General features: G+C 43.7%; 1 protein-coding gene across 1 annotated transcript in view; it reads left to right on the plus strand.

Annotated features, from left to right (window-relative positions):
- CTBS (chitobiase) overlaps positions 1-26,485 on the plus strand; it is a 78,455-nt gene that overhangs the window by 6,731 nt on the left and 45,239 nt on the right. Inside the window, exons 3-7 of the mRNA XM_032424916.1 lie at positions 2,371-2,665; positions 3,844-4,085; positions 5,268-5,551; positions 13,391-13,562; positions 16,461-16,561. Coding sequence (XP_032280807.1) covers positions 16,502-16,561 — 60 coding nt within the window. The 5' untranslated portion in view covers positions 2,371-2,665; positions 3,844-4,085; positions 5,268-5,551; positions 13,391-13,562; positions 16,461-16,501. The remainder of the gene's footprint in view (positions 1-2,370; positions 2,666-3,843; positions 4,086-5,267; positions 5,552-13,390; positions 13,563-16,460; positions 16,562-26,485) is intronic.

The following is a 26,485-nucleotide window of genomic DNA, read 5'->3' on the forward strand; positions in this document are numbered from 1 at the left end:
CCCGCCCCCCACGCCGGGGAGGGGAGCTCGCTGGCTCTGGGGGAGGCAGACACAGAAACCCGGAGCTGCAGCAAGGCTGAATGATGGAAGTGCTCACCGCTTCCCTGGGAGCACAGGGAGGGAGGCAGTCACCGTGGGCTGGGGGAGAGGCGGAGGACCGGGCGAAATGGGAGTGGAGGTGGGGGGAGAGGCGCCTTCTGGCAGAGGTGGCCAGCACGGTGTGGTCCGGGAGCTGCCAGTGTGGTTCAGTAAGACTAGGCCCCTGGTTCTCACACCGGAGCATGCGTCAGAATCCCCGGGAAGCCTTGGTGAAATGCAGATTGCCAGGCCTCTTTACCAGCATTTCGGATTTATTAAATCCGGAGCAGGGCATGAGCTTTTGCATTTTTTTTTTTTTTTTTAAGATTTATTTGTTTATTTCAGAGAGAGAGTGCGCTCAAGCGCCCTTGGGAGTGTGGTGGGAGGAGGGGCAGAGGGAGGGGGAGGGAGAATCTCAAGCTGACTCGGCCACTCTGCGCTGAGCTCACAGCCTGAGCCCAACCAAGAGGCGAATGCTTAACCGACAGAGCCACCCAGGAGCCCCCCTGAGCTTTTGCATTTTTAACAAGTTCCCAGGTGGTCCTCCTGTTCCTGGCCAGGGACCACACTGTGAGCACCGGGAGTGGGAGTGGGGGCAGGAGTGGTGAGAAGTAGAGTGGGCTTCACACGCCGGCTCGGGAGTTTAGATTCTGTGACAACAGTGACAGAACTATGGAAGCGGTTTCAGGAGAAGAGCGTACAATGAGACCTGTGTGGCCCAAGTAGGTTTTAAGGGCACACGACTTCAGAAGGGAAGACGTGAGGAGTTGAATCCAGGTGAGTTGCGGGCGGCCTGCGTCCTGCTGCGCGTGGGGCCCCGCCCCGCCCCTCGCCCCTCGCTGCTGCTTTCTCCTGCTCACAAAGGAAGAGGTGCATCCCTTTTTTTCCAGGCTTAAAGCCTCCCCTGGCCTCCAGGCCATCATGCTGTCTCCTCTGGACAAACCGTCTTCCAAACCCCTTCAGCCTCTCTCCCCCCCGCCCCGCACCCCTTCCAGTTGGGCATCGTTGAAGCCAAACCTTCAAACACATAGGAGCTCCCAGAATCCCACTACCTAGGAGCTTCTTTTGGCTGCTATTCTTGATAATTTTTAAAAATATATTTATTTTGTATTTGAGTACAGTTGACATACAATATTACATTAGTTTCAGGTGTACAACATGGTGATTCCACAAATGTATACAACATGCTACGCTCCCTTGCAGCTCCCATCTGTCCCCATAGGACGCTATTACGATACCATTGACTCGATCCCCTGTGCGGTGCCTTTCATCCCTGTGACTTCTTCATTCCATAACTGGAAGCTTGAGCCTCCCACCTTATGCCCCTTTGCCCGCTGTGCGCATCCCCCCACCCTCTTCCTTTCTGGCAACCATCAGTTTGTTCTGTGTACTTAATGGATCTGTTTATTTTTGTTTGTTTGTTTATTCATTTGTCTTTTTTTAGATTTCACATATGAAATACTGATAACTTTCCTTTAACCAAAAACTTCTCAGTGAATGGTCATCGCGTGTCCCATTTCTTCACCCCCGGTCCTGACAGCACCCCACCCCCGCCCCCAGTCTCATTGGCACCTGCCTAAACAATGAAATGGTAACTTGTTTTTCTTGTTTGCTTTAACAGCTTCACCACTTCTCCCACCAACATGTCTTAAGAGAACCCACATACAGAGCTCTGGTAAAAATAGTTAATAAATGTGGAAAATGCCTCAACAGAATTGAATTTTTAAGCCTCCAGGCCTTTATTAACTTTCCTACTGCAAAACAGCTTACAGGAGATCTGTACGTGATGGGAATATTTTATTGTCCCTGAGTTAGCAGCACAATCCAGTTTGTCCGAACTGATGAAATTAGAACAAAATGGAGACTTATGTAAAGTATAATTCCACAAAGATATTATATAATTATATAGTATCATTCCTGGTCTATGTAGGGCTCAGTTCCTTAGAAACAGGACTTATTCACCTTTGCATTAACTACTGTAATGAAGCGTCCCCCCCCCCCGCCCCCCATGGATTGTCCATCATTTGTTTCTACATTTTGAATTTTTTTTTAAGGCTTGAAATAAAAATGGGTCCTGTGGAAGTCTGGGAGCAGAAGCAAAAGCTGCTCTTAAAGGTTCTTCATTCAAATGTTGTAAACAAAACACGGAACCTTCATGGAATCCAGTTCAAGCTCTTGAATGTATAACAGGGATTGGCTTCTCTCCTGAAGAGGCCGTTTTCTGAATGTTGCTTATAGCCAGAGACCTCACATTTCTGTTTTGAACTTTTCCCCTTCTTCTGGACCATTCAGATATTCTGAAATGTCTCCAAAATGAATTTCTGACTCAGGCGCTGAGTCTGTGTGGCTCATAATGTCAATGAATCAGAAGAGCTAGGAAGTTACAGAAACCAGAACAGAGAGGCCCACTTCTTATTAGTAAGTTCTCCCCTTTTAAATATTTCTTCTCCACTTTCTTCCTGCTGTGGCTTTGCAGAAATCCACAACTTTCTCAGCTGTTCATGTTCTGGGAGCAAGAATAATGTTTCTATTTTTCTAGTCAAGGAGAATACCAGCAATTCTTCCACCATTATCAGAATCTTCTCAGGTAAAGGGCCTCTCTTCTCTCTCTCTTTTTCTCTCTTTTCTAGAGAGAGAGTGAGCATGCTCAGGGAGAGAGAATGTTAAGCAGGCTCCATGTTCAGCGTGGAGCCCGAAGTGGGGCTCCATCTCCTGATCCTGAGATCATGACCTCAGCCCAAATCAAGAGTCTGATGCTTAACCCACCCAGGCGACCCCAGCAACTTCCTCTTTTAAACACAATTCTGGATTCATTGACTTTATTTGGAGAGAGGAACAGAGCAGAAAGATCACAGAAAGCCTGTGATCTTGACTCCCAAGCCCCTCTTCCCCTGGATCCCTCAGAGAGCTCGCACAATGGGAGGCTCATCCCCAACCCTGCAGGTAGTCTGTGCTGCATTCTGGAAGGGAGCCCCAGAAGCCTAGTGGGACAGCTGAAGGAGGGGTGGGGAGAGGACAGGTGGAGGTGTTTTCTTCCCTTCTAACTCTGGTGACCCTCCCCAAATTAGAAGAGAAAATTGCTCACATTATTTTACACCTGAGGCAATCCAGTGAAATCCAAGTGTTAACCTTTCTGGTTTAGTTGTTCTCTCAAGTGCAAAGGTTTTAGAAGCCAATGAAAAACTGCCAGAATATTGTCTCTTTCACTCTGGCTCCTGCCAACTTAATTTGAAATTGGCTTTCTCAATTCTCCTTTTCTCATCTGGGAAGAACCCAGACAGATTTCTGCCTGCAGGTGATAAAATCCTGCCCCACCTCCACCCTAGATCTGCTTCTTCTAGTTTAGGTTGGGAAGTTGGCTCAAAATGACAGTGGGGACGACTGTGGCCACTGAGGATTGTCCCAAGGGCAATTCAGCTGCTGCCCAGGGCCTGATGGTTTTCCTGAAGACTTGCAGTTTTTCAGAAAGGGAATGGTAGGGAACTGGGGAGAAATGACAATAAATGAAAGCCTAAAATGCCCTGGAATTCCTTCAGGTACGACATCATGGAAATATTACCAACTCTTTGAAAGTCATCCCAAGGTTTAGCATAGGGCCTGGCACCAGGCAGATACTTGCTAAATATTTATAGGATGAATGAATAAACAGACTGCTAGAATGAACTAAATAAGCACCTGATAAATACTAGGGATGTTCTTTATATTTTATTTCATTTGTTTTGCTCTGAAGAATGTCTTAGCCATTTCCCACAATCTTGTTTTCAGATTTAATCTTGTTTCCAGTTTGATGAATACAGTGGCCACTGGCCCAAAACCCCTTCATAGCATCAGCAAAGGTGACTGCTTTAATGGCATTCCATCGCTCTGAGGCTGTTAAATTTGAGCATACCAGTGGGAAGGTTGGAAACATTAATGCCTCTGGAAATATGTGAAACATTATCAAGAGCCGAGGATTCTACACGTTGCATGCGACTATCAGGAAAACAATCGATGTATGACCTGCAGAGGTGGGTGTAAACGCCCCTGCCCTGGGCTTGCTGACATTCCTTTCAGCTTCCCCGTGAAGATGATGGCCAGGGGTCATTCCTTTCTGAGACCAGGTGGAGATGGCCAGGGGTCATTCCTTTCTGAGACCAGGTAGAGCTGGTCAGATGACAGAGGTTGTCAGATGACAAGTGGAGATGATCAGGTGACATTCTTCCCAGCTGCGGGAGAAGATGATCAGATTGTTTTTCTCAGATTGTTTACAGTAGGCATTTGTAGAATTTGCCCACCCAATGTGCCATCCAGGAAGACCCCAAGCACAACTGGGTAATTATAAGCAAGACCAGGGATGTCAGCCCTTGCCAAGGGAAGGTTATGAAGAGCAGTGGGATAATGTACATGAATGTCCTCCGGGTCTACACTCGGGTGGGTCCCAGGACTAGAGCTCCCTAGCACCTTCCCAGACCAGCAGCCCAGGGGCCATGAAATCCAATGCCCACTCTCTTGAATCAACGCCATACTGATTTGCTCAGTGGTTTTCAAACTGTGTCCTACAGTTTGAGATGTTCTGCCCAGAATATCTGGCAGGGGGTGAGGTATGTGTAAAGCTTCAAGCACCCCCATTTCTAAATTGAACAGCCCTGTGCTTTGTTTTTTAATTGATTTTGTATGGTAGGTTTCCTCTCTTCTATTAGAAGGTAATTCTTCATTCTCAAGCAATAATGATAGTCTATGAGGCCAAGTATTAGGGTTCTGACAGTTCTAACATGGGACCCTGCCTCCTATAGGCACTTAACACATGTTCATTAGAGGGGAGAGGCACTGCTTTCTCTGAACTTCATTTCCAAATCGCAACACTTTGGCCTGAGTTTCCATTCTTGTGACTTTCACTGACAAGGAAAACTGAAACCAACCTGAAGTTGGACCTTTTTTTTTTTTTTTGCTATTGTTTACCGAAACCAACACCTGTTGTTTATTGAACACCTAGCTCATAGTAAGCACTCAGTGAATGTTTGTTGAATGGATGAGTAATTAAATGAAAGATGTTTAATCCTATGCAAGTTACTTGCTCTCATTTGTAAAATGAGCCTAAATCCACCTCCTTTGCAGTTTGTGGTGAGGAGTAAATGAAAGAAGATAGGTGAATTGTTTAGCACATAATAGAATCAAATATCATTTTATTCTCTTCTCTTTCACATAATCAGTAGATATCCCGAGTGTATTTAGTGGAGGTGACCTCATAAATGAAGAAGCAGGCAGTGAAGAACATGTTGGTGGCCACCAGCCGCATAGTCGGATGAGGGAGGATGGCCATGTGCACTGGCCTGGTGTAGCTCCTCATGGCCCCCAGCGACATTTTGCTGGAAAAGGATAATCCACCATTCTGCCCTGTCTGAGTTTTCATTTGCTGCTTTGGACTTTCCTGCTGGGCTTCAGGCAGAGGCTGTGATGGCGTCAGGAAGACTGGCCAGAATGATCATATAAGAAAGTAAGCTCTCGTTGGGGAAGATGGTGGCCAAGACAAAAGTTGTCTTTTGGATGAGTTGTTTTTAAAATCTGAAAATACATTTCTGGGAACTTGAACAAAGTGGAAGATTTACACAGAAAAAAAATCTGAATCAATATATGAACAGATAAATAACCTGGTGTATGATCTGCCTACAGACAATAATGGAACCCAGAGAAAGTTGAAAGTGATCTCCCTACTCCGTAAAGGCCTCTTCTTGCTCTGGATACAGCCATTCTGAATGCTCCAAAATGGGCCATGTAATTTCCAAGAGTTCAGAGCTTCCCCTACATCAAAGCTGGCACTTCTTTGTCATAGTCTAGGTTTCAGCATAGGGGAATGGATATACATTAGAAACATAGTATTAAACACTGCTGTCCTTCAGTGAAACTTTCTGCCTCTCAGGGCTGATTGTATCTATACTGTGTGTGTGTGTGTGTGTGTGTGTGTGTGTGTGTGTGTGTATTTTACTTCAAGGTGAAGGGAAATGGGGGACAGCTTCCTCCTAGTCCTAAAAGATTTCCTAAGAGTTTTTTTTTTTTTTTTTAAGATTTTATTTTATTTATTTGACAGAGAGAGAGAGAGAGACAGCTAGAGAGGGAACACAAGCAGGGGGAGTGGGAGAGGGAGAAGCAGGCTCCCGGCCGAGCAGAGAGCCCGATGCGGGGCTCGATCCCAGGACCCTGGGATCATGACCTGAGCCGAAGGCAGACGCTTAACGACTGAGCCACCCAGGAGCCCCAAGATTTCCTAAGAGTTTTAAAGATATTGTGCTTTATTCACAGACTTTGCATCTAGTCTGGATATAAAAATTGCTTTTATCTATGCACTATGCCAACAAGAGTGGTTTCATAATTTGAGAGGGCTAGGTTAGCTTAACTACTGAGCTGGAGGATGATATGTATATTTCAGATACAATGTAGGAATCTAATTGTTCAGTTTAAATTGGGTCAAAATGCCAGTAAAATGTTAAATTATTTTCTTTAATTTTTAAAGAGATTTTATTTATTTGTGAGCATGCATGCAAGAGAGAAAGAGAGAGAGAGAGCACAAGCAGGGGGAGCGGCAGGCAGAGGGAGAAGCAGGCTCCCAGCTGAGCAGGGAGCCCGATGCGGGGCTCCATCCCAGGACCCTGGGATCATGACCTGAGCTGAAGGCAGAGGCTTAACGACTGAGCCACCCAGGTGCCCCAAAATATTAAATTATTTTTGTACGATATTCTACCATGCCATCTGTTTTCTCCCTGTAAGTTCACACCGGCGCACCACTGTAACATCTGTCAACAAAACGGCCTTGAACTGCATAAAAAAACACAAGTAACTTTGTCTATGGAAGTGATGCCCAGATAAACACGCAAACAAAGAATTTCAGGTTGGGCGTGTCCTCAGCTCAACATAAAATGGACTAACGGTATGAGATATTTTCTAGTTATACTCGCGTCTTTAACAAACCTCATTTGGTTGATCTTCAAGAGGTAAGAATGGAATCTTAGAGAAGGCCATTCCACCTGTCGCATCAGAATGGTTAATGACCCTCTTGGTCAGGTCATCATTTCCCACGCCCCGGGGCAGTGGTGTGCTGATGAGCTGCCTCGCAAAAACAAAAACCAAACCAAACCAACAACAACAACAACAAAAATCAATTCTGATTGATTTGTGGTACTTGCCACCTTCCGTAAAATACTCCTCCTGCCGTGGCCGGCGTTGAGCTACCAGCAGGGACTGGCTTGCAAACTCCCGTACTTAACAGTGAGACGCGGTGAGCTGGCAGGAGCCGCCCTGCCACACTCCCACCCCGGGGCCTTATGCCTGCTCTTACTTCTGCCTGGAACGTTCCAGAGACCTTTCTCCTTGCGTTGCAAACTGGTTCTTCCGCTAGCATTATTGGAATCCTCTGGTGAATTAAACAGTGATATAAAGCACTTGGAAGAGTGTCTGGTATACAGTGAATGCTATTTAAGGGATGTTTATTAATATTCTTTTCCTTCACTGATCATCAAGACCAAATTAGGAGTTCATCTTGTGTGTGCGTGGCCTGCTGTGCTTCTCCTCGTGTGGTACCCTCCTCATGTGGTACCCTCCCCACCCGCCCGCACCCCCCAGCACTATCCTGGCTTCCTTCTGACTCTGGTTGGCTCAGGCTTCGTAATGTTTGCTGTCGCATCCCTGGCTAGCACAGTGCCCAGAAACTGGGAGACACTCAATGTATCCTTGTGAAATAATAAGCTGCTAGGTCATTGAATCTGTTGTTTACTACCAGCGTGAATTAGAAATCAAGAGGGTCAGTGTGCATGTCAAGAAATGATTATGAGGAGCAGGTAGAGGGGATGATGCAGTGATAGCTAAAGAAACTCTGTTTTCTGAGGCTGTATAGGCTTTATTTGTGTTGACAGAAAGGGTATTCTTTGATCGAAGTAGCCAAATTGACTATGACTCAGTTTGAGGTCTGCTGGTGTTGTCATCGACAATTTCGTTATCATGCAGGGTAGTGACTTTCTTGGCATTACAAGGACGCTTGTAATTTCAGGAACTCTCTATTTTTTTCAAGATCCTTATCTTATGTATGTGTCTTTGGCGGGGACAAGTAGGTAGAGGTTGTCTCTAAAATAGCTCTAATGAAATCTTTTTTTTTTTTTTTTTTTGATTGACTATAAATGCTTCTTAACCACTTTGGAGTTATGGATTCCTTTAAAAGAGTTTGATAAAAGCTTCTAACCAGAAAAATGCTCTGTGCACATGCATACACCAATCTTACACACAATTCACTTGTGCACTTCCAAAGAACCCCAGTTTAAAGCTTCTGTCTTCATGCATTTTGTCTGATTTATCTTCATGACAATTCTTGAAGTTGGTAGGGGTGGAAGCAAAGAGTGATGAGTTCATTTGCCCAGAAAACTTAATGGTAGCAATTACATAATTGACCAAGATAACATAAATAACCTAACCTAGCCATCCAGAGTGACTACTGCAAATTGAAGTGCTATTTTAAGGGAACTTGCTTTTATTATGAGGTAATATCTTCATTCATTCATTCATTCATTCATTCTTCCAAGGTTTTATTTAAATGTAAGTTAGCTAACATATAGTGTAGTATTAGTTTCAGGGGTAGAATTTAGTGACTCATCAGTTGCATATAACACCCAGTGCTCATTACATCACGTGCCCTCCTTAATTCCCATCACCCAATTACCCCATCCCCCTGCCCATCTCCCCTCCAGCAACTCTCAGTTTGTTCTCTGTAGTTAAGAGTCTCTTATGGTTTGCCTCACTCTCTGTTTTTATCTTTTTTTACTTTTCCTTCCCCTCCCCTGTGTTCATATGTATTGTTTCTTAAATTCCACGTATGAGTGAAATCATATGGTATTTGTCTTTCTCTGACTGACTTATTTCACCTAGCATAATATACTCCAGCTCCATCCATGTCATTGCAAATGGCCAGATTTCATTCTTTTTGATGGCTGAGTAATATTCCATTGTGTGTGTGTGTGTGATATATGTATCACATCTTCTTTATCCATTCAGCAGTTGAAGGACATCTGGGCTCTTTCCATAATTTGGCTATTGATAGTGCTGCTATAAACGTTGGGGTGCATGTGCCCCTTCAAATCAGTATTTTTATATCCTTTGGATAAATACCTAGTAGTGCAATTGCTGGGTCAAAAGGTAGTTCTATTTTTAACTTTTTGAGGAACCTCCTTACTGTTTTCCAGAGTGGCTGCACCAGTTTGCATTCCCGCCAACAGTGTAAGAGGGTTCCCCTTTCTATGCAGCCTCGCCAACATCTGTTGTTTCCTGTGTTGTTAATTTAAGCCATTCTGACAGGTATGAGGTGGTATCTCATTGTGGTTTTGATTTGTATTTCCCTGATGCCGAGCGATGTTGAGCATTTTTTCATGTGTCTGTTTGCCATCTGTATGTCTTCTTTGGACAAATGTCTGTTCATGCCTTCTGCCCATTTCTTAACTGGATTATATAGGTATTTTGGGGGTGTTGAGTTTGATAAGTTCTTTATAGATTTTGGCTCCTAGCCCTTTATCAGATATGTCATTTGCAAATATCTTCTCTCATTTAAAGGTTGCCTTTTAGTTTTGTTGATTGTTTTTCTTCACTGTGCAGGAGTTTTTATCTTGAAGTCCCAGTAGTTTTTGCTTTTGTTTCCCTTGCCTCCAGAGACCTATCTAGTAAGAAGTTGCTGTGGCCAACGTCAAAGAGGTTGCTGCCTGTTCTCCTCTAGGATTTTGATGGATTCCTGTCTCACATTTAGATCTTTCATCCATTTTGAATTTGTGTATGGTGTAATAAAGTGGTCCAGTTTCATTCTTCTGCATGTGGCTGTCCAATTTTCCCAACACCATTTGTTGAAGAGATTTGTCTTTTTTCCATTGAATATTCTTTCCTGCTTTATCAAAGATTAGTTGACCATATAATTGTGGTTCCATTTCTGGGCTCTCTATTCTGTTCCACTGATCTATGTGCCTGTTTTTGTGCCAGTACCATACTGTCTTGATGATGACAGCTTTGTAGTAGAGCTTGGAGTCCGGAATTGTGATGCCTCCAGCTTTGGTTTTCTTTTTCAACATTCCTTTGGCTATCTGGGGTCTTTTCTGGTTCCATACAAATTTTAGGATTATTTGTTCCAGCTCTGTGAAAAGTGCTGGTGTTATTTTGATAGGGATTGCATTGAATGTGTAGATCGCTTTGGGTAGTATAGATATTTTAACAATATTTGTTCTAATCCATGAGCATGGAATGTTTTTCCATTTCTTTGTGTCTTCCTCAATTTCTTTCATTGGTGTTCCATAGCTTTCAGAGTACAGATCTTTTATCTCTTTGGTTAGGTTTATTCCTAGATGTGGTTTTGGTGTAATTGTTAATGGGAGCAATTCCTTGATTTCCCTTTCTGCTGCTTCATTATTGGTGTATAGAAATGCAACAGATTTCTCTACATCGATTTTATATCCTGTGACTTTGCTGAATTCATGTATCAGTTCTAGCAATTTTTTGGTGGAGTCTTTTGGGTTTTCTACATAGTATTATGTCATCTGTGAAGAGTGAAAGTTTGAATTCTTCCTTGCTGATTTGGATGCATTTTATTTCTTTTTGTTGTCTGACTGCTGAGGCTGGGACTTCCAGTCCTATGCTGAACAACAGTGGTGAGAGTGGACATCCCTGTCGTGTTCCTGACCTTAGGGGAAAAGCTCTCAGTTCTTCCCCATTGAGAATGATATTCGCTGTGGCGTTTTTGTTATGGCCTTTATGATGTTGACGTATGTTCCTTCCATCCCTGCTTTCTTGAGGGTTTTTATCAAGAAAGGATGCTTTATCTTGCCGAATGCTTTTTCTCAATCTATTGAGAGGATCATATAGTTCTTATCCTTTCTTTTATTACTGTGGTGTATCACATTGATTGATTTGCAGATATTGAACCAGCCCTGCAGTCGAGGAATAAATCCCACTTGATCATGGTGAATAATCCTTTTGATGTAATCTTGAATTCTATTAGCTGGTATCTTGTTGAGAATTTTTGCATCCATGTTCATCAGGGATATTGGCCTGTAATTCTCCTTTTTAGTGGGGTCTTTGGTTTTGGAATCAAGGTAATGCTGGTCTCATAGGATAAGTTTGGAAGTTTTCCTTCCATTTCTATTTTTTTGGAACAGTTTCAGAAGATTAGATATTAATTCTTTAAATGTCTGGTAGAATTCCCCTGGGAAGCCATCTGGCCCTGGACTCTTGTTTGTTGGGAGATTTTTGATTACTGATTCAGTTTCTTTGCTGGTTATGAGTCTGTTCAGGTTTTCTATTTCTTACTGTTTCATTTTTGAGAGTTTATATATTTCTAGGAATTTATCCATTTCTTTCAGACTGGCCAAATTGTTGGCTCATAATTGCGAATAATATTCTCTTAAAATTGTTTGTATTTCTGTGGTGTTGGTTGTGATCCCTCCTCTTTCATTCAATTTCTTTGGGTCCTTTCTCTTTTCTTTTTGATAAGTCAGGCAGGGGATTTATCAATTTTGTTAATTCTTTCAAAGAACCAGCTCCTAGTTTCATTGATCTGTTGTACTGTTGTTTTGATTTCTATATCATTGATTTCTGCTCTAATCTTTATTATTTCCCTTCTTCTGCTGGTTTTAGGCTTTATTTTCTGTTCTTTTTCCAGCTGCTTTAGGTGTAAGGTTAGGTTGTGTATTGAGACTTGTCTTGCTTTTTGAGGTAGGCCTGTATTGTGATATACTTCCCTCTTAGGACTGCCTTTGCTGCATCCCAAAGGTTTTGGACTGTCGTGTTTTCGTTTTCATTTGCTTCCATGTATTTTTTTTTTTAATTTCTTCTTTAATTTCCTGGTTTAACCCATTCATTCTTTAGTAGGATGTTTTATTATTTTTTTTTTTAAGATTTTATTTATTTGAGAAAGAGAGAGAGCATGAGCAGGGGCAGAAGGAGAGGGAGAAGCAGGCTCCCCACTGAGCAGGGAGCCTGATGCAGGGCTTGATCCCAGAACCCTGGGACCATGCCCAGAGCCAAAGGCAGACACTAAATCTACTGAGCCAACCAGGCACCCCTAGTAGGATGTTCTTTAACCTCCATTGGCTCTTTCCAAAATTTTCCTCGTGGTTAACTTTAAGTTTCATAGCATTGTAGTCTGAAAATATGCATGGTATGATCTCAGTCTTTTTGTACTGGTTGAGGCCTGATTTGTGACCCAGTATGTGATCTATTCTGGAGAATGTTCCATGTGCACTCAAAAAGAATGTATGGATGAAAAGCTCTGAATATATCTGTGAAGTCCATCTGGTCCAGTGTGTCATTCAAAGCCACTCTTTCCTTGTTGATCTTCTGCTTAGATGATCTGTTCATTGCTGTTGAGTGGGGTATTAAAGTCCCCTACTATTATTGTATTATTATCAATGAGTTTCTTTAAGTTTGTTATTAATTGATTTATGTATTTGGGTGCTCCTAAGTTGGGGGCATAAATATTTACAGTTATTAGATCTTCTTGTTGGATAGACACCTTTATTATGATATAGTGTTCCTCTTCTTCTCTTATTACAGTCTTTGGTTTAAAATCTAGTTTGTCTGATATAAGGATGGTACTCCAGATGAGTAATATCTTAACCATTTTATCAAGTCCTAGAACCTTTTGCAGTTTCATTTGGACACGCCATGTTGGGAATTGTCATTGTCATTCTTGTGTTCATTGCTCACTGTTGCAAACAGACAACTGGATGAGTTTTTAATTGGCCCAAGACCTAATAAATGTATCAAATTCAATCTTTTCAATTTTATAATAAAAACTGCACACCAAATACAGGTGTTATCAATCTCTGAGCTTTCTCATGTTTCTGCTAATGGAGGGTGGGTGTTACAGAGAAGGGCAACAAAAACCATTTAGTTTATATTTTCAGTTCATTTTGGAAGCTGGTTTCTTTTCCTAATTTTTTTCTTGCCCATGCAAATAGTTTGATGCATTTCTATTCCCTGGAAACAAATCATGGCAGTGGACGTAAGCAAGTCATGTCATCTCTAAAAGGAGGGATTAAGTTTGGAGTTTCTGATGTCTCTTCTGTTTCTAACATTCCATGGTTGTCTGATTCTGTCTTGGAGACTTTGGGGAGGCAGGAAAAGGCCAACCAGGATTAAACATGTTCTTTAGATAATCAACTGTTTGCACTTGAGCAATGAAATATGAAAAACTTCTGTTCTCAATCTCTTACCAAGTTTCACAAGAATGGTGAGAGGCTGATCTCTAACCATGTTGTGGATAAGTAGAGGTATCAGAAATGAAATACTAAGTCTTACATCATGATGCGCATTTCAGGAAGAAAAATGGAATATTCTGAAACAAAATATCCATGTGAATGACTTTTCAAGGGGAAAAATATAAAGAACCTCTTCACCAGAATTAGAATATTTCTTGGGCATCGACACGGCAGACACACTGCTGCAATGAACCTATTTGGAGATGACAATGTTTATAAGCATCTTGAGAGGTAAGTGTGACTTAAAAAAAACCCAGCAATATCATCAATGAGTACAGTACCATCAAGCTTCTTTTCTCTAGAAGTTAATTCTATTTATTTAAAAGGATCCTCCAGGATATAATTTTGTATGTTGTCAGGGACAACAGGAGTTTTTTTCCCTTATGTCCAATCCTTCCAAATCCCTGGAGACAGCATAAACATACACAGTATACTGTACCCCTGTGTGTTCAGGGGGAAAAAGCTTGTCCACTCACATGGTACCAGATATCTGAGTTAATTCTCCATACGTCCTGTGACTCACTTTGTAACAGTAAACAAATCATACTTAAGAATGGAAAAATCTGAGCGATGAGAGATTGGAATTATCTGGAGCCTTGGCTGCACAGCTTGAAAGATTTTTTTTAGAGCTGTTTTAGAGATAGCTTACCTCTATCCTCCTGCCTGTACACATATACATAAGATAAGGATCTTGAAAAAGCAGGGAGAGAGCCCCTGAGTATACAGCAAACCCAGAAGAAGGAAAGATAGTTCCAAAGAAGGAGCTAAGTCCAGCAGCACAGGTTGTGATGGCTCTTTATCTCCATACAAGGGAATGTTCCAGCCCAAGGCACTCTTCAGCAGTTGCTCAGGGGTCAACAAACCACTCACAACTGCCTTTCCCAACACTTACCTATCTCTTACCAGCTGTGTTGGCCAAGTTATTGAACCTTGCTGGGTTGTTCCCTCATCTGTAAAAGAGGAAGTAGTAATAATAATGACAGTAGGAATACATACTTTGTAGGGTTTGAAGATTAAATAAGATAATGAATATTAAAAAAAAAACAAAAACCTGTTAGTATTATTCCTAGCACATAAGTGCTCAGTAAATGTTATCAAAAAGTCAAGGACCTGAACTTCAGTCTGCCCCCAGTGCTATGTTTTCTGGGTGGGAAGGAAGTAGAGACATTCACTTATCCACTTCACAAACATCTATTGACTGTCTTTTATGCATCAGACACTATTCTAAGTAACAGGAATTCAGAGATGAATAAGAAAAATTAAATCTCTTCTGGATGGTTAAGATGCCACTAAACGAATAAATATATGTTGTGGTTGATGAGTACTTTGAAGAAAAATAAGGCAAAGTAGGGTGATTTCAAATGAGGTAGAGCCTTTCAGAGAGGCTGCCCAGGAGATCTATGGGGAGGTAAGAGATGAGCAGAGGCCTGAGACAAGTGACGGGCAGAGGCTTGAGAAGCCTGGGGAAGAGTGTTCAAAGCAGAGGGAATAGCACCTGCAAAGGCCCTGAGGGAAGAACAAGGTGGGGACATCAATGGGAAGAAGCTGCCGGCAAGAAAGACTGAAAGTAAATGGCAGGCAAAAGCCTGCACTGTAGAGCATCAGAGGTCATGGTAAGGACTTTGGATTTACTTTGGAATGTGTTGGATAAGGATACAATAAAAATGATTTACAATTTCAAAAGAGAATTCTGGCTGCTTTCGAGGGGATAAGAACAAAAGGATTCAAATAGGGGCTCTTTCCGCAGGCATGGAAAGAGCTGATGGTTATTTGGGTTAAAGTGGTGATGGAGGAGGTGAGAAATGTTTTGGGGGAGAGTTTGAAGATGCTGGTTAGACATGGTATGTGAGAGAGAAAGGGGGCTTTGCCTGAGCAGTCTGGTGATTGGCTAGGGGATTACTGAGGTGGGGACACTGGAGCAGAAGCAAGTAGGGGGTGGAAATCAGGAGCTTAACTTCGACAGGGTGAGTTTGAGATGCCTGTTAAATGCCCAAATGCCAGTATGAAGTAGATCATTAAATGTGCAAATCTGGAGCTCAGGTGAGGGGTGATGTTGAAGATAGAAAGCTGGGGTTCATAAGCATATAGGTTGTATTTGAAGTCATGGGACTGGATGAAATCATTCAAAAAGTGAGTATGGATTAAGAAGAAAAGAGGTCCAAGATGGAGCGCTGAGATACCAGCACAGAGGTCAGGAAGAGGAGGGCATCCTGTGAAGAAGGCTGGGAAGGAATGGCCATATCCCCACTGATGGTAGCAGATGCTGAGTCCTAGGATGGGCTCCTTTCTGGCCCGCAAGTCCCATGGCCTCATCCAGGCCTCAGACCAATGCAGCCTTTGCCGCAGCCAGCAATAAATTTAAAGGGATTAATACAGAATAAACTTAGGGCATTGTAATACTCAAGACATATTCATTAAATAGTATGTACGAATGAATGAATAAATGAATATTGACAGATTTAATTTTATTCCTCTTTAAATATTTACAAACCGTTACTTGCATTTGATTTTTCTCCCTGGAGAGAAGATTGCATTTGCTTCATTTTAAGGTCTGTCAGAGGCAATTTTTGCTAAAGCCAGAAATTTTTTCTATTAGCTTTGATGGCTTAAACCTTCCAGAACTTTATAAACTAATAATGAAAATATTTGGTTCTTAAATAAAGGGATGTGCAAAGTTTATATCTTACAATTTCATTGAATAAGATATTAGAAGTACCATCTACTAATAATATGCATTTATTCATTTCATTATGAAACCAAAACTTACATAATACTTACATGTGCAGAACACACTCTTAGCTTTGTGGAGGATCTGGTAATTGATACTCCAGTAAGAACAGTAATGAAAATTAGTATTAATATGTATCAGGTACAAAGGACTTTACATGCATTTCCTTGTTTTCATGATTCTCCTAGCATCCTGTGAGAATGAGACTATTGTTACGTGTTTCATACAACATAAAAATTCATAGACCACATTCTTGTGGTCTAATGATTAGAATTAGGCAGAACTGAGATTTGAACCCAGCTCTGTATGATTGCGGAGCTTGAACTCTTGCTCACTCTGCTCTGTGACCCCTTTTCATGAATCATCATCATCATCATCATAAATATCAATTTTACTTATAGCATAAAACAGAAAACATCATACAAGCTTGGCCAACATAAGCATGTGTCTCCAACCAAAACAACATCGCAGTGAAATTCTGGAATTCAGACCGAAGCTGGAGGTAATCCCATTCAAGTTTCTATCAAAAATGGTAACGTTTTCTGTGACACCTTCTGGAAAGCGCGAGCCGGAAGGTGGGGACATGGGTCTCTGGACGAGGCGCAAGCAGCACACGAGGGGGTGGGGTGGGGGGACAGCGCCCCAGGGAGGACCAGAGCGGCAGCTCTCCCGCGGGCAGGGTCCAGCCGCAGCAGCCGCAACAAAGTCGCAGGCACAGGCAGCCTGGGTATCCCCGCCGCCTCCCCAGCAAGAGCAAAAGCAAACACTCTTGGAAGAAAACAAACCGCAGCACAGAGGGTCTTGGGCAAAACGAGCCGTAGTACGGAGAGCAGGGACAGCCGCGGTGCAGCGTCAGCAGCAGTGTGCACGGCGCCAGCCAAGCAAACGCGGTCAGGGGCGGGGAGGGGGGCAAGGGAAATCCTTGGCGTCCTTACAAAGGCAAGGGACTAAAGTTGGTGGTAATCGTGCCCCAGTTCAAGGATTGAGCTTCACATATCTATTTGCAATATGCTAGAGAGGTACTGTATCTGAATCTGTGACTAGTCACTGGTCGTGTTTTAATGAGATAATATATATATGTATTAAAGTGCATTGTGGACAGCGACATGGCAGCTAAAAATAATTACTTATACTGTTGCTGTTAATGATGTGATAGTGATCACAAATATTATTAGTATTTAAAAGCGTAATTTAAAAACTCCATACCAAGGAGACTATTGGTTATTTTGCCATTATTAATTCAATATGTAATTTAAATGGGCCCTGTTTCCCATCCTTTTGGATTCTGTGAAAAGTCACCATATGGTAAGGTTCTGACCTCGTGAGGATAACCAGCTGGACTTTATCTAATAAATCTGAGCTCAGTGAGGCTAATCATTCTGTTTGTGATTCCATTGCTTTGCCCCCTTCCTTTGCTTTCCATAATGATTCTGCCTGTTGTCAGAATTCTTAACATGATCATTTTGTTGCCCATTACTAGCTCTTTTAGTTTTTTGTTAGATGGCATTTAATGAGGCTTCAGTTTTGATTATAGAGTGGATACTTTTAAAAAATTTTATTTGGCTCTGTTTCTCTGCTTAAAATCACAGCTGTACGGTGTCCTGTTTCATCAAGCGGTATCATCCGTAGCTGATTTCCCTTTGCTCAAAGATTCCACTGGAGAGCTACCAACTAAAATTCAAATTGTCCCACAGATATAAGACAGGTCTTGTTCCTCAGTGAATTCCAATTCTGAAGGAACACGTCTTCCATTGATGAAGAAAGCAAGCAAGCCCTAAGCAGGATCACCCAGGCAATAGAGATGGGACTCACGGAATGTACAGTTATGGCCACAGCTGTTTCTCGTTCATGCTAGAACAGCTCATGACGCTTTTTTTTCTTGCACTGGAAAGGGACATTAAAAAAACACACACACACACACCTAGGAGCCAGGGTTAGAAAACTTAATATTTTAATCAGAATTTTCAACTATAAGAACTTTAAAATTGGTTTTGAAACAAAAACAGTATGCCATAACATTGCAAAATACTCTTATTGCTTAGTAAAAGCACACTATAAATTATAAACTGTTTTCTACACGTTTGATGTTATATCGCATAAAAGCCCAATTATTTCTGAGGACTTGGTCTTCATTCAAAATAAGAGATAACACCACCAAAGTTTTAGAGACAACCCCCTGATGTACACATAAACTGTCAAGGAAATATTTGCAGACTGTCAGAGGCATTTCTGTCCATTCTATGAAAAGATTTTGCATCCTAGTGTCTTCTTGAAGTTTATTCTGGTTGCTTTTGGATTAAAAATGAGAGCTGTGAAAAGCAAAGAGAGGCAAAGCGGCCCTAGGAACAGCCCCCAGAGCGTCAGCAGTTCCAGGGACACCTCTGTCCCTGTTGGTCCCCGCTGTTTGGCAGCAGGTGAGTGGACACCTTTTCGGCGCTGTCCATGCATGCAGACAGAAGCCATTTTAAAGTGTTAGGGTGACAGGTTGTCAGCTTTTTTCCTAAACTACTCTAATTGGAGTACACGAGGACACATTGTCTCTGAGTCTCTGCATGCAAGATGGACTGGCTCCAGTAAGATAGGATTTCAAGAGATGGATGTAAAGTCCTTTCTACATTAAGCAAATTGACTGCATGCGTACAAGACGGAAGAGAACCGGTTGAACAATACTTCTGTCAAACAGACATAGTAAGAGGGTCATGAATTTGTTACGAGCCAAGAGGTATATCGCTGCCCAGAAAGCTAAGATGTCATTACTGCCCCCAAAGCACTAAGGCATGTCAACTCATAGGAGGTAACAATTTTGCCATCTGCTGCATTGGCCGGATCATGCCTGAGCTGGAATGCACAGATTAGCTGTGCACCATGTCCTTAAAGCTCATCAAAAAAGGTTCCCGGTGGATGGTGAAAAGTTTGAAAACTATGTTATATGAGGAACAGTTGAGAGAATTTGATTTATTTAGTCCAGACAAGGAAAAATTTGGGAAGCAGAAGAGGAGGAGATATTGGTTGTTCATCTTGAATACCTGAAGAGTACCTTGTGGAAAAGCTATTGGAGTTGTTCTGGAGGTCCCCCCAAAGGAAAACCCAGGGCCAATTAGGGTAATAGTAGACAATTTCCAGCTCAAGGTTAAGAAGCTTTTTGTAATTATTACTTTCCCTACAGTAGGCTGGGCTGCTTACTCAGTGGGGTGGTGACCTTGTGATACTGGAGGACCCCAGTAAGGGCTGAACACTACTGAGTATGGGAGGGGAAGATGGGTGTAAGATGGGACTCTGAGAGCTTCTATTCAAAGTGTGGTAAGAATGGCCCCTGGAGATTCTGGGAGCTATCCTGGCCTATGCTGCACACTCTTATGGTAGAGTCTTGGATTGTGTCACCCTAATGGTGACTGTTTTCTCCATCGCGGCAAAGCTGACTGTAGTCTTGTTATCTAATTTAAGTCACCATCTACCAAAATAACACTGCTGTGTTGCTGAAAATGGCCCTGGGTTGCTGTGTTCCTCCATCTGAACTGATGATTCTTGCTCAAGGGCAGCGAGGGATGGGGATCCCAAGCATGTGACTGGCCTGAGCCTTGCTCTTCTCAGCTGTGGGATGGAGACTGAATAGCATACTTAAGATCGTGGCCTTTGGAGCTACACTGCCTAAGTTCAAAGCCTAGCTCCACACCTTACTATCTGTGTGAAAGTGTTATTTAACTTCTGGTGCCCCTTCATCTGTAAACTGGAGATGACAATAGTTGAGTCTGTCTCATGGGTTGTTGTGAGAATTAAGTGAGCAAAGGGGTATTACCTACTTTGAACAGAGCCCACTGCTATTTTTATATTCCATGTGTAACCTATCTGCCCCAAGCCGACACCTGTCCCCTTATTTTCAGACAACCTCCTCCTGTTCCCCCCTTGACCCTGAATTCCTGAGGCTCCTCTTGCAGTTCTGGAACATTTTGAGGATTTCTGTGGTTTAAATTGGGTTGTTTCTCAGCTTTCCCTACTGTTGGGGTATGGCGTACTTACCTCTAGTGTTTTCCAGCTTCCAAAATTATGTTGCTGTCACCTCCTTGTCCTTATGGGCTTCAGTTTTTATTGTAGTTTAAGCACGAGATGAAGCAAAATTAGATGTTTGTATTTGACAAGATGGAAGAGCAGGATAAAAAGTTAGAGACCTTAAAGTGCTGTTTTTCAAAGCTAGGAGGGCACAAGATGCCACAGATAGAGATCAGGGCACTTGTGACAAAGCCTGATTAGGACACTAAGAGGTGGAATCTCTGAAAAGTAATGAAAAAATTTTAAAAAGATTATAGTAAATGATGATAAGCTGCATGTCTTCTGACCCTTAATACAAAGGAAAATTTTAAATAGCAATTGCCCTTGAAACTTTTAGGAGAAAACTTGCATTCTCTGTCCCTTGAATTTGTAACTCTCGTCCTGTCTTTAAAATGTAACACTCCAGGTGATAACCAAAACATTGCCCACAGGGACTAAAGAAAGAAAAGGTGGGGGAAAGGCTTTTTCAAATACAGACTGCTGAAAATGATAAGGAAAACAACTCTGTAGGGAGGGAAAGGAGGAGATGTATGAGAAAGGTATAAGGAATGAAAATACATTTTTATTGAGGGGAAAAGTAAAAGCAATATTGTCCTAAATTGAGTTTGGTTTTTTAGAGAGGAAAAACGTAGAACAAAATCTGAATGAAAAAGAAAGTTGTAGAAGGTTTGTGAAGGGGAATCTTTGGAAAGGAATTTTATGGGTGGTCAGGACTGATGAAGATTGGAATAAATGAGTTTAAAAAGTACACTGGTATAAGATTAAAATGTGGTTTTCTCTCTATTAAAAAGACAACATTTTCTTGTATTGTTGGTCTGCTCTTGATAAAAAATTATAAACAAAGTTTTATAATGAATTAAATTTAAAAATGATAAACAAAGTGTATAGTTAAATTAACTTAAATTAAAAACAAGGTTTGTAGGTGTTGTCTTTACCAGGTTTATAAGAAACTCCCATCAGATCTTTAACCATGGCCATTTTTAAGTCTGTCACTTGCAGAGTTGCTGTTTTCCTCAGGAGATTCATGGAAAAGATTTGGACAAGTACAGGTTTCTGGTAACCAGGATCAATCTGCCTTCATGTAGGAGGGATGATAATAAACCTTTTAAGTACTCCCCCAAGGCTACCTGAATAGCCCCACAATCTGTCATGGGATGGTGGCTGGGACCTGTCCCTGTTCTCCTTCCTCACGTCAGTAAAATGTACATCAGTGGGCATAATGTTAACATGCAGAGATTTGCCTCTGCCATGGGACATCTTACAGGCTCTGCTGGGGACTCTGCCAGGGAAAGGAGGGGCAGTGAAGCCACAGAAAAGTCAAGGCCCAGGCACTGCCGTGAGGTTTTGGGTATCATCTGGTCGGGTAAGACTTAACGTTGTCCCAAAAGTTATGATTGATGAGGTACAATCCTATCCAACCCCTAAAAATGTGAAGGAGGTGCAAGCCTGTGTAGAGATTTGGGGGTTGGGGAGGACTTTTCTTCCCTACCTGGCATAGTGCTTCCATCTCTTATTCTGCCGGGTAAAGAAAGGGCACACGTGGGACTGGGGATCAGAGCAGCAAGCTGGTTTTGAGAAAGCAAAAATACTAGCAAAGCCGATTAAAGCTCTGGGCATCTCCCAAATAGGGCTAACACTTGAGTTAAATATGTCCGTGACTCCAAAGATACGGGTAGACAGAGGGGAGAGTGCCCCTAGGGTTTTGGTCCCAGTTCTGGAAGGGGGCGAAACCCAATATACCCCATAGAGCAGCCGCTCCTAGCAGGGTACACAGCGCTCCCCCCCAGGTAGGGCCTCTCCCACTGCAGCCGCTGGGTGGAGCTGAGTGGTCTGGCCAGTGATCACGCAGGAGCCCTGACCGTTAACCCTTTACACTGACAGCTGGGCTCTACCAAAGGGATTAGCTCTATGGCTTGGACAATGCGAGGCCAAGGGGTGGATGATTACGAATAAGCCCTTGTGGGGTAAAGATGTGTGGGAAGACATTCGAGTCCACCTGCAAGATCTTGTCTGAGGCAGGCCTCTCTGTTTTCCATGCCACAGCTCATAAGGCACCGACCCCCCTGGCAATCGGGAAGTTGATGCCCTACGTCAGGCGCAGGCCTTAGCTAATGAGCCTTCGTAGGTACAGCAGATTGGGTGCACAGAAAGAACGGCCATCACAATGCCCGGGTGGGATGGCATTTTGTCAATGATGCCAAATTGCCCTTGGAGTACAGTGACTTCACTAAGGAGGGAACAGGCTGTCCTGTGTGTTCTAAACAGCTCCCAAGGCAACTGCTGGAAGAATCTGGGGCCATTTGCTGCAGTTCCCAACCGCTGAAGAACTGGCAAACTGATTATATTGGCCCCCTCCAAGTGAAGGGTCCACATATGCCCTGGTTTGTGTGCACACTGCATCTGGCCTAACCCAAGCTTTCCCTTGCCGCTGCGCACGGCAGGCTGCCACCATTAGGGGATTAGAGAAACTGAGAACTATGTATGGGTAGCCTCATCAAATAGATAGCAACTGGGGAGTCACATTTTGAAGGTCATGATATATAAGACTGGGCAAAAAAAAAAAAAAAAAAAAGACATCAAATGGAGGTTTCACCTCCCCCATGATCCATAAGCAGCAGGGTTGGTAGAGAGAAAAAATATTAACACAGCAGATTAATAGATAAAACCACCTTCGGCAGGTAGACTAAAGTACTGTCTAGGCTTTAATACGTTTGAATAATCAGTGAGTAGAACCAGTTGCCCCATATCCCAGACTGGGGACCCCTGACAAGGCCCCCAACACCAAACAGGTGTGGACGTGACAGGAAACAGCCCTTGCTCCAACTCTCAACCATGGGTCAGCATACCATGCTGCTGAGAACACCAAGCCCCGTCATGCCTGGGAAAGGAATGATCTACTGGAATTTGCAATGGGGCATGCTGACAGGGCTGGCGAGTTACTTCACATTCCTGGGTGAGGAGGGCTACTCATTCTCCACTGGGATCCATTGTCCTGCTGCAAGCTGGACCTGTTGAAATGCACTGTGCCTGAAATGGAACAGACACATTGAGAGAGAGGAGAAGGCGAGGGTCCTATTCTGGCATATCCTGTCCCCAGTCTGTCTCCTCATGCCTGACACTGCTGCCGCCCTGGCCAACATGCACAGTATGCACAACTGAGGCAGACTCCTAAAGCTGCCAACCTCCCTCTCTCCTCAAGCCCAGGTGGGCACTGTCTCCCTGGTACGGTTACTGGCTACAGTCTTCGTTCCCTCCACAGCCTTGGAGGATGGTACAGCACGTGGAGAAACCCTGGCTGAATTCAGTCAGCAAGCCCTGAATGATAGCCAAAAAAATCTGTCCTTACTGAGCACTGAAATGACTCTAATGAGAAAAACTGTCCTCTAACATAGGATGGCCTTGGACATTATTCCTACCTCACAGGGAGGCACCTGTGCCATTATCAAAACTAAATGTTCTCAGCTCCTACCTAATGAGTCTGCTAATGTATCATCCTTATTAAATCACAGGAAGACACAGGTGAATGCCCTGAGTGATCCAACTCCCAGCCTAGAGGATTTAATAAATTGATGGTTTGGATCCCGGGGCTTTTGATAGAAAGAGTTGTCACTAACCTGGGGAATTATTGTCTTCATCTGTGTTTTCTCTTACGCGTACCTGTATCGTCACTATGGCATCTGCCTCCAATGCCCAGATAGCCACCAAAAGAGCCACCTCCATGTTAATGAAACCCCTTGCTGACCACTCAGGGCTCATTGTGGAAGAGGGAGGCACATGAGATTGTAAGAACTGGTCACCAGGGGTGGAGTGTTGGGAGTGTCATCAAAAAGACATGACCGCCGATTGACCTGTGAGCGCTCTGAGGCTCCTCACCCCTTCGTCTGTCCTTGGAATGTGGGTTCCGCTGGCCTTTCCTGCTCCCAAGGGCTGCTCCAAGGACATAGCCTTGAGATGGTGATGTAGTATTGAAAACACCTGCACGACCTATGTGACTGAGCCCAGTTGGGGCCCCTTTATAAAGCTTTTTAAGATCTGGAGGGCTGCTGCTCAAGACAAGCCTCATATGTAAGCTCCACTGGTCTTATTAAAACGGCCACCTGCCAACCTGGAGTGACCTGCCTCTTTCTTCTGTCTCTCCCTGCCCTCTGTGTGCGGGGGCCAGTTTCAGAGCACACCAGGAAAGCTCCCGAACCCCCTCCCCCATTCCAACCATGGTGCTCAGTCATCCCTATCCAGGTCCCCTACTTCTCCATTTGGGGGGCCCCCTCCACTTTCAAACTGTACAAGGAGTACAAAGGGCCATGACACGAAGGCAGGTGCAGAGTGTTGAGGGGGTATAAACGGTACTGATGATGTTGACTTGATTGAGTCAACAGGTCTGCTGGGGGCCCGAGGCACTGGCTTGCCAGGGCAGGTGTTCAAGGCAGCCTTTCTCCTTCACCCCACCTTCTTGTCCCCATTGGCCAAGACTGCCCAGCCCTTCCTGTGTCAGCCCCTCCCAAGTCCGCTCTGCCCCGAGGCAGGGCCCGCCTTGCTGAGAGTCTCCACCGGAGCCAGCAGGTGGAGGAACCCGCTCCCGCCGAGGAGTGGCTGCCGTCATGTCCCCGCTGCAGCTTGGTCGCCTGTGCCTCCTCGCCCGCCTACCACATGGCGTCCCTGGGCTCTCTGTGCTGCTGCTGCCATTCTGGGCAGGGGCCCACTGCCCTTGCCAGGATCCAGCGTTGTGCCAGCCCATCACCCAGCACCGTGACTTCGAGGTCAGTGCCTCTCCCTCGCCCTTTCGGGTCTGGTCCTTATGGCCTGGTAAGAAGTTAGAGTAGAACTCAGCCCTACGAAGAGCTGGTGTGGGTGCAGTCACCAACTTTGACCACTCCCTGAGGGCCTCTTCATGGATTCCTTCGTTGTGTCATCGATGAGGAAATTCCGAGAGGTTGAGGCAGGTGTTCAAACCCAGGTCTGACCCCCAAAGGCAAGGTCCTTCCATTGCCCTGCAGTGCCTCTCGGGGGGCACTCTGGACATACTAGCAAGGAGGTAGGATAATGAGGTATTTCCTAAGTAGCAAGTTCCACCGTTTTCTAAGAGAATGAATATTTAGCATCAGAGAATCTCAGCACTCCAACACAACACTGGAATGCAGAATGTTCTACTTACCTTTGCTTTTCCCTATCTACCAGCCCTTCTTTTAGGCGCCTCAAAACAATCCAAGAAGGATGGTAAAAATAATTCTCCTTGTACCCACCTAACAATTTATAAGGCTTTGGGGAACTTTAATCAAACACCCTTTCATAGGCAATGTGAAAACCACATGACCCCTAGAGTTTGATGACTACAACAGGAGTTGAAGGAGGAAAGGCTTAATCCTGTGAAAAATAATAGACGGAAACCTCCTTTAACTTTTTGAGGAGCCTCCATACTGTTCTCCAGAGTGGCTGCATCCGTTTGCATTCCCACCAACAGTGCAAGAGGGTTCCCCTTTCTCTGCATCCCCACCAACATCTGTTGTTTCTTGGGTATTAAAGAGGGCACTTGTTACGATGAGCACTGGGTGTTGTGTGTAAGTGATGAATCACTGAATTCTACTCCAGAAACCCATATTGCACTGCATGTATGCTCACTAACTAAAATTTAAATTAAAAAAAAAAAGGAAGGAAACTTCCTAAAGTAATGGTCAGGAGGCCAGGCAGGGGGAGCGCTCACCTCCTCCTCAAGTACAGACCCAATAGGGAAAGCAGGGGTACTTTGCAGGTGGTGCTACTTTACTACCCTAACAGGGAGAAGAAAGGCTTTCCTCCTTTCTGGCAACAGCCCAACCAATGAGACATCGTTACAACTTAGCCAATCAAAAGCCACTATACTTCAAACTCCCAGTTTACTCCAACTGATATTTTGTTTATAACAGTCTTCCTAACTTCCCCTTTTCCTCCAAAAGGAGTGTTTTTCTTCTTTGTTTCGTGGTTTTGCTGTAGCTCGTTTGTCCTGGTTTGCAATTCTCTGCTATTCCCAAATAAACACTTCTTTCCTGGTAAAATAGCTGACAGCTTTTTTTTTAAAGGTTAACATTACTTAGTGATCAGAAGTGGGATCCAGAGAAGATCCCAGCAGCTCTGGGGCTGGTAAGCAAACAGGTGCTGGTACCCACGGAGCCTGTGCTCATTGCTTTCTTGCCGACCCTGGGGTTTGAGGGTAAGTTTTGTTCCGGATTTCAAGCTCCACGCTTTGTGTTTGAGTTTTCCAGACATTATTTGGGATTTGTTTTAAGGCCGTGTTTTTGTTTGTTTTCTGAGAGTACTCACTTTGGCCCTTGGTAGGACTCCTGTCTGGAACTGGACTGTTCCTACTGGAACTGTGTTGGCCTTTGGTCTGATTCCTTCTGGAACC

This window comes from Phoca vitulina, unplaced genomic scaffold (genome assembly GCF_004348235.1).
Source record: "Phoca vitulina isolate PV1807 unplaced genomic scaffold, GSC_HSeal_1.0 scaffold2, whole genome shotgun sequence".
Lineage (NCBI taxonomy): Eukaryota > Metazoa > Chordata > Mammalia > Carnivora > Phocidae > Phoca > Phoca vitulina.